Below are 9,526 nucleotides of genomic sequence, written 5' to 3' on the forward strand. Positions count from 1 at the left end.
AAGTCTGTTGTTTAGACTAATTTTTCTAATAGGTTTTTTTTTTATAATTTTGAGGTTTTGAATTTTTTTAAAAACAATGAATGAAAAACTTGTTGAATTGTTTTATTTGATAGTGTTTTGTTTTATTTGATTGTGTACCTAAATTGACAGATTTAGTCAACAGAATACTTTTATGGATTATTTTCTATTTCAAGTTGCAAAAGATGTCTTAAATCTATTTTTTTAAATATTGAACTATTAACCTACCCAAATTTGTCTATATGATGCAAATTATTTGAAATCAGAAATTTAAATTTTCAAAATTCATTTAAAACTACCAAGTCGGTAAGTTTACTGAAATGGATATCATATCGGTAAGTTTACCGAAAAAAAAAAAAAATAAAATAAAATAAAAAGTTTTTGTTATCGAACGTTTTGTTGAAACTTCAGTGTAGGCTACCCTAAAATAAGAGTAACCTACTGATAAAAAAATTAGAGGATAGCGGTCAGCTTTGAATGTTTCTTTAAGTTTTTATTACAATTTTTAAAAATTTGACCGCTCCTTTCTAACAGTACATACACAGATATATAGATTTATATATTTCTCTAACTGTATATATATATATATATATATATATATATATATATATATATATATATATATATATATATATATATATATATATATATATATATATATATATATATATATATATATATATATATATTCTAAATAAGTATCCGAACAAAATTTAAAAGATTAAGGCTGAAAAATTAACGCTTCACCAAGTAATTATTTTTATAGCTTTTTAATATCGAGTTGGACCGCCTTTAGTTTTTATGACTTCTGCAAGTTGACATAGCATCGATTCAACTAATTTCTTTGTCGAATCTGAGTTGATATCAGCCCAAGCTTCTTGGAGCATGATCTTTAGCTCTTCTTTTCTTTTTAGACATCGTGTGCCACATTTTTTATCCAGATTAGCCCAGAGATGTTCAATTGGATTGAGACCTGGACTTTGCGCTGGTCATTCAAGTAACTCAATTTGCTTTATAATAAAAAAAACTCTTTTGTTTTCTTTGACGTATGTTTAGGGTCATTGTCTTGTTGGAAGATAAAGTGTTTTCTTAATCGCAGTTTTTTAGTTAAAGTCAGAAGATTATTATTGAGAATGTTAACAAAAGCCTCAGAGTCCATAATTCCCTCAATAAACTCCAGTTTTCCTATTCCGTTCCAAGCCATCGATCTCTATACCATAACATTGCCACCACAAAAGTTTACTGTGCCTCCAATATAACTGAGTGCAAATGCTTCACCTTTTTTTTTATACTTTTTGAGCTCCATCGGACTTCACAAGATTAAATTTTGACTCGTCCGTTCACAAAACTTTCCTCCAAAATAATACCGGCATACTTACATATTTTTTGCAAACGCAAGTCTTCGTTCTGATGGATTTTTGAAAGGAATAGTTTCTTGCGTGGAACTCTTGCTTTGAATCCACTTTCTTTCGATCAATTTCGAATAGTACATGAGCTCACTTGTAACCCAAAATCTTTCTCAAAGAGGCTTGACATTTTTGGTGCTGATAAACAGCGGTTTTTTTGCATCATCTTGACAATTTGTCGATCTATTCTTGATGTTGTTTTACTCTTGGCTGATTTTGCGCATATTCAAAAATATTATACTTTTTTAATCAGATTTTTAAGCTGATGCTTCCTAATGCCATTCCAGTCGCGTTATTTATTGACCTAAATGTTTTACCTCAATAACCAAATTGTGCTGAACTTGGGACCATTCCTTGATTTTAACTCCCATACTTGATGAAATCAATGGTAAATCAACTGAATTTAAAAAATATCAGTCAATTATTAAAAATTACTCGTTGTAAAAGAACAATGATTGTTCAAATGGTCATTTTAGTGGTGGTCAAGGGTGGTCCTACGATGTCCCGATATTTTTCAAATAGATGGGACATGTTGTATGTCTAAATATAGGTAATTGTGGTCAGGGAATTTGAAACAGGATCTCAAGAAAGACTATCAGTCTACAAGAAAATGTAGTAGATTGTGGAACAGATATAGTATTACACTGCCGCGCGCGAAAACTTATTGGGTTTTGTCACTTTTGATTCAATAGTTTTATAAAGATTAATCCATTCTACATCTGATGGGATCACATGCGGTATAAACAATGTTATTTTATCAAGACCCACTTTTCCTGCAGCTTCAGCAGCAAGTCTAAAAATTGCATCATCATCACTTTTTCTTACAAGAAATAGTGTATTTTTGAATCCATGAACAATTTTGTTGTAATCATCACAGAATCCAAAAATGTGTCTTAAGGTATGCTAAATGAAAATGTTCCTTTTGTAGTTGGTTTCTGAATTATGTTTGTTTGACTTAATGCAAACCCTTGGTTATCAGCAAGTACTGTTGTTGTTGTAGAATCTTCATACCGCAACTGATTTAATCCTTGTGCTAATTGAAAGTTGTTTGGGTATTTAAGCATTCCTAACATTGTAGTTACTTGACCTGAGTGATAAACAGCTTCTACTTCTTGGTTTGATAATTGGTATGTTATTTGACTAAATAAATGTATAATACCATTATTTGTAAGTGACACTGCATCTGCATTAGAATAAGCTGTTCCATCAGCTTTAAGAAGTCTTCCTTCAAACAAGAGAAAAGCCTCAGAGGAAGTGTCAACAAATCTTGTTGCTCAACGTTGATTCTTATTTCTCCAGAACTATTTAGATTTGTACGAACCACTGGCTCATATTCGTGGAATTCAAATCTTTCAATTCTTTCATCAATATCTGGGATTTTTGTAAAATTTAATACTTCAGAAGTTGCCATAATGTTTTTTTATATACAATATAAAAAAAATTTTTTTTTTGCAAACTAATAATTGTAAAAAAACAATTGCGCAAATCTAATACCGCGTCCTTTTTTAACTAGATCTTCTATTCTTATAGCATTTTCATTTAAGATTTTTTCTGTTGATTTTTTATCGCAGCCCCATCATTATTTTATTTTTATTTGTTGTTACCTCATCAGTTCCATTATTTATTAAACTTGAAATTATTTCTTTACTTTTTTTTTTATTAATAACAGTATTTGGTTGTGAAACTAATTTTGAATATACTTTATCAATTAACTGTTTTCCTTTTTAAACTGCAACATCTCTGGCAGCTTCTATTGCTGATGCTGAAAGTTCTTTTCCTGCTGATTTAGCAGCAGTTAATGCAGTTTTTCCAAATTCTCTAGCAGCCAACCTATTTAACATAGCTGATGATACTCTCGTTGCTTTTGACGCTGCTGCTCGTTTAAATAAATTTTTTATACTGTCGAATACACGACTTCCTCTAACAACATGTTTCTTTACATATCTCTTATTATGAACAATTAGCATTTTTTATGTGCTGTATATTTTTTGTATATGCATTGAGATGATTATAAATTGAGATAAATGTAATTATAAGTAATTTTGTATCGATATATAACTTTCACTATTTATAACACCTTGCCGTAATAATTCATCACAAATTGCAACAGCTTCATTTCTTGATCCAGTATTACCTGCTTTCCATACAGCTATACGTAATTCAAGCATTTCAATTAGTGCATTAGGGTCGCTAGGAAGAATTATAGCTTGTAATCCTGTTCCTTTTGATTCACGCTTCTCATTTTTCTTTATATCTCTCCAAATTGGAGCTATTATATCTCTGTATTTTCCACTCCTAGATGACCTTGGTTTGTATGGGTGTTTAGTAGTAAATGCATCTGTTTGTATTAATACATTTTTATAATTTCTAAGATCATCTTCAGTATATAAGTTCTTATCAGGATTAAACTTTGTTATCAACTCCCAAAGACCAGGAGTACCACAATATATTTGACTATCATTAGTAATGTCATCATCATTAATAATTATTAGTTTTTTTCCAATGTATAACTTGTCATCCTTAGAATGTATTCCAAATGCAGTATCTGTAGACTTTTTACTATTAGTATACATTCTTAGATAATCTGTTGCAATTTTTCCGAGCCTCAAGGCCTTAGTTTCTTCATAAGAAGGTATTAGTTCTTTATATGCATGCTCAGCCATTATTTCAGGATACGCATTTGAAAAAGTGAGTGCAAATTTATTAGCTTGATTGTGCAATTTAGATATGTTTTCTTTTGTTCCAGCTTGACTATCAATTAATGGCTTGTACAATTTTGTCAAGTCTAACTGTAAATTAGCTTCACCCATTTTTTCATATAAATTATTCTGGTGTATTCTTTTTTTTCTATCTTAGAATTCTTTAACAATTTAATCTCTTTTTTTAAGATCTTCAATTTTTAGAAATGACATTTTATTTACTATAAAATTAAAAAAAAAAACACAACATAACGATTTATGCTGTGTTTTATGTTTTACGTTTTGTTTTAATAAATTATTTTGTGTTTTTATGTTTACATTTTTACTAAATCTACTTTGAAGTATATTAATTGCCTCACCTCTTCCTTGTTTAATTAATGATTCCTTAGTTTGTTCATCAATTTCAGTTTTTATTTTTGTTCTAATTTGTTCAAGCATTACTTGAAATTTTTCAAGTTCACCAAGTATTAGTTCATACTAATTGTCATTTATATGTAAAGCTTTAGAAATATAATCACTTATTGCATTTAGTTTTGAATCAGTTTTTAATCTTTTCATGCTTTTAAATTTAATTTTTTTTTAATTTGTCCACTTATTATTGATAACACACCTGCTCCTAATGCTATACCCTCACATGCAATAACTACTGGTGTTGCAATTATTGTTGTCAAAAAACCAATTCCAATAGTTTCAAGTGCTATAGTGTTTGCTAGTAATACATTGTCAACTGATGAAATTAATAAAACATAAACTTTCTCCTTTTTTTAATTAATACATCAGAAACAGAATTATTAACATTATTTACTACAATATCAGCAACAGACTCTGATATTACAGAATCTTCTAAACTTAACATTTTTAATTTAAGTTCTTGTTTTAGTGAAACAAACGCAACACCTTCATTAATTGCTAAACCAAACTTTATATATAACAAACTTTATATATAACATTAATTGCTAAACCAAACTAGAATATTTTGATTTGATAAAGATTTTATTGTAATGTCATGTTGTGAAAATATTTCATATCTATTCTCATATATTAATACTAAAGAGTGTTCTAAATCTTTTTGTAGCTTAAAAAGTATTTACTTAAAAAGTAAGTTCAACTCTTTTATATTTGTTTATAATTTTATGCATTGGTGGATTATTTCTTGACATTTTGTTTTTTTATATATACATGAAAAAGATTTTCAAAAAAAATCAGAGAATCATGTTCAAAAATGGAATATTAGCAAATGGTGAATTTGATTCTAATAATAAACCAGAGCTTGCTGATCTGTGGTGTAAGACTTGCTCGATTTCTTGTAATTCCGCGAACGGGGATTCTGGGATGTCTAGTACAGCCAGATTTGTAAACAATAATACGTATGTATAAACGTTTTGACAGAATAATGCCTTTGTAAAGATGGTTTGACTTATTTTTAAAAATAAAGCTTTAATAAGATGTAGTAACAATCTTTTTGTTACTTTTAAACTAAATGGTTTATTTTGAAAACGCTGGAATATGTTAGTTTAAAGCTTTTTATAGCAACTAAAGCTTGTATTTTTGTTATATTTTGAGCAATAAAAAATAACATTCAATTTTATTTTTAATGTTCAAAGTATAACAAAAATACAAACATTAAATGACATAAATTAGATGCTATGCTAATTTATAATTATATATTACAGCTTTTTCAAAATGTTATATTGCTACACTGTTTACAAACGATGTAAAAATAATTGTAACAATCATTTAAACAATGTAACATTATTACAAATGTTTAACGAAGTAAACGTATTAGTTATATGAATTATTTTTTTTCAATATATGTACGTTTCAATTCTTAACTACCCTCTGCAGTATGCTAGAAGGTTTATAATATAACTGTATGGTAGACAGCAATCAGGGTTTCATCTAAACATAAAAAAAAAATTTTAACAGCCCTACAATGAGACTATACTATAGTTTTGTAAATGTTTCAATATTTAGACATTTTATTTAGTAGCCTAAAATTATACAACTGCTGTATGAATTGTTTATTGAGCTCTGTTAGTATAAAACAACTCAAACGTTCCTTCTAGTTTTGATATGTTTTCAATATTGTTTTTTTTATACTTTTATGTATATATTTTTTTATTTTTATTTTCCTAATCTTATATATAATATAAAAAATTTTAAGGATATTAGAATTTATAATTTCAATTCAGTACATTATAAATAAATACACATTTTTTAACTAAATATAATCTTTTACTATTTATGAGTAATACGAGCCATTTTTTTAGAGCATTTTTTATAACGTGGAGCTATATCACGATTGTAAAATTTAATGAAGTAATAAATTCGAATATCAACAAAATAGTGTATCAGTTTTCTCTCCAAATGTGATGCATGTTTTGGATGAAGGTTGTATAAAAAAACGAAATTGCAGTCTTTCTTGATAGCTTTAATGATAGTTCCTGCTATATTTTTGCATACAATTATTTTATTAATGTTCTTAGTGAAAATGGCTTCCATTACTCTCACAACCTCACGTAAACAAGAACTTGGTTCTACTGAATGATTTTTTGTGTTATATTTCTTAGCATAAACAAATTCATCAAAATTACCACAGATTTCAGCAGATGGTTGAGATAAAGTATTTTTACATAATTGACATAAAGAAACTTTTTTAATTAGCCAACCAGTTAGAGAACATAAACCCTGTTCTACAGTTTCAGAACATATTTTTAATTTCAAATCCTTTATTAGTATCAAAGGTTTTACAATGCCTACGTGAGTTAACTTTGTTTCATTAAATAATGAGTTATTCGCTACATTAATTTGTACATTTACTAAATTAAGACATGATTCTAATGATATTGCTGAAGTGAAATCAGATTCTGAAAGACAATTTGTATTAGACTTTGTTTGCTCAACAGAAGTAAGTAGTAAAACATTTTGGTATGCAGATTTAAATTGTTTGGCTGTTGGCCTGTCATTCCAACCACCTTTACTACGTATAATCGAAAAAAAGTTCTCTAAACAGTCCTGATTGAAATGTGATGTGCAAACAAAATGAAAACCTTCACCAAGCAACTCTCTGGACAATGTCATAATGTTGTTTATTGTTGTTATAAGTCCCCAGTGACTGGAAATACTAATCTGACTTCTAGCATTTTCATAATGCCATGTAGAAATCCAATTTTTAATATCTTCCAAGGTTTTCATAGTCTCTCCTTCAGTTAATGCACACCTAGCTGGTTTATCTGCTTTTAATTTTCTAGAGTTCATTATATCAAAAAGAGTGTCAATTTTTTTAATGAATTCACATGTTGCCAAAGCATCAGGTGGTAAAAGCTTTGCGATTATACATAGGGACATTTGAAACTTGGTGACTGAAAACTTGTGTTGCCAATTTTACTCTCATAGATAGTAAAGATCCAGGTTCAAGGTGGCTGTCTGTCAACTTTGGAGCAAGTCGAACTGGATTTTGCTTGTCTATATTGTAAAAAGACTGCAAGTATTTCCATGATACAATTTTTCCATTTGTAGATATATCATGTCTACTTAAATTATTTCGAAGACTTTTTATCAAGTGTGGAGGGTCAAATATTACGTATACATTTGTTTGAATTGTGGAAGGCAATATATACGGTCTTGTTTTAAGGAACCCTAGTAACTTCAAAGCTGAAATATTTGAAGTACTTTGGTCACAAACGACAGCTCGTACATGTAGTCCAATTGAAGTCAGTTTGTCAATAGCTTCTAATATTATTTGTGATAATTTAACTGATTGAACTGAGTTGTTGCTATAAAAGTATGCAATTGGCTGTTTCCACTTTGTTGCAATACCCCGAACCATTACAACTAAAACATGATTTAATGGTTTCTCATTTTCATCAATACCAATAATGTGGTCAAGATCTCTTTCATAGTCTATATGCTGCCTGAGAGACATCTCGTCAAATAAAAGACAACAGTTGCGTTCATTGACATTCATATAATTGACTCGCATTTTGAGTAAAGCAAAAACCTTTGCAGAAAATCCAGGCTGTAGGTTTCCAAACGCTTTTGACAAAAAAACAAGAAGAGTTGTCTTACTTGGCAAAGTAAAAAATTGCCTCAAAATACGAAATGCCTGTGGACTATGATACAAGATGCGTAGAGAAACTAGTTTGTCATGTGTTGTCCACCTTTTTCCATGCTTTGTTCGCTTGTTCATTTTAAGTTGACTCTCAAAAAATTTAATCTGGTTTTCAGAAAGGTATTTCTTTGCAAGATCACAAATATGTTCAATAGATCCATTGCTTTTTTTATTATGTGTTTTTAAAAATAATAGTTTTTTGTTTAAACGATAATTTTTAACACGATTTAAGTTGATTACTTTTTCAAAATTCAACATCTGTTTTTTAGCTTTATCATTTAATTTTAATTCTTCTGAGTTGGTAGTGTTTGTACTAGAAAAAACTGGTAACTTTACAGACTGCTCACTTGAAATTGATTTAGTTTTTTTGTGTGACTGAAGAAATCTTTCTGAAGGTGCTTTTCTTTTAATAGAAATTTTGTGAGGAGGATTTGGTACATCAAAAAGGGTTGGAATTGCTGTTAAAATTGCTCTTTTGCCTCCAATATTTGTTGGGTAATATTGTGTTGGTTCAAAATGTTCACTGCATAGAGTGAATATGATTTATTTAGTTCTAATGAAGTTTTCTTGTCGAGATCTTGGCGACGGCAATTGATAACCCACTGCTTACATCTGAAATAAAAAATTATGCATACATATATTTATATAATATAATGAGTAGATATATCATATATATACTAATTACATATATATATATATACTAATTACATATATATATATATATATATATATATATATATATATATATATATATATATATATATATATATATATATATATATATATATATATATATATATATATATATATATATATATATATATATATATATATATATATGTATATATTAATAATAAAATAGATGCTAACCTATTTTTTTCTTTTGGAAAGCGAAAAAATGACACACTTTTATCAACATTTTTTCCTCGTTTATGTTGACAATTAGGAGCTGCGCAAAAACTAGCAGACATTGTTTATTATTCTATACTATAGTTTGACAACTTAAAATAATTGAAAGGAAAAATATATAAAAATCAACTGAATCATGCAATAGCAAAGTATATATTGTATTTTTTTATTTGTATTTCGTTGTTTATGTTTACAATCTGGCTGTACTACACATCCCAGAAGCCTTTGCGTCGGCAATTACAAGAATTTAATGCAAATTTCGCCGAGTCGTACCCACTGATCTCAATAATAACTGGATAGCGCATCTCTAATATCAAAATTGACGCCAAAATCGCCATGTTGGAAAGCCCCAGAACGCTGAACGGAATTTGAAAATACAGAAA

At 28.4% G+C, this 9,526-nt stretch overlaps 1 protein-coding gene across 1 annotated transcript; it reads right to left on the reverse strand.

Annotated features, from left to right (window-relative positions):
* Positions 1–3,454: 3,454 nt before the first annotated feature.
* Positions 3,455–4,234, reverse strand: LOC136088425 (uncharacterized). Its single transcript, XM_065812135.1, has one exon. The coding sequence runs from the start codon at positions 4,232–4,234 to the stop codon at positions 3,455–3,457; it is 780 nt and encodes a 259-aa protein (XP_065668207.1).
* Positions 4,235–9,526: the final 5,292 nt, after the last annotated feature.

The sequence above is a fragment of the Hydra vulgaris genome, chromosome 12, assembly GCF_038396675.1.
Source record: "Hydra vulgaris chromosome 12, alternate assembly HydraT2T_AEP".
Classification (NCBI taxonomy): domain Eukaryota; kingdom Metazoa; phylum Cnidaria; class Hydrozoa; order Anthoathecata; family Hydridae; genus Hydra; species Hydra vulgaris.

Excerpts from the sequence above, each read along its gene's own strand:
- LOC136088425 (XM_065812135.1), bottom strand. The coding sequence starts at position 4,234 with ATGGGTGAAGCTAATTTACAGTTAGACTTGACAAAATTGTACAAGCCA.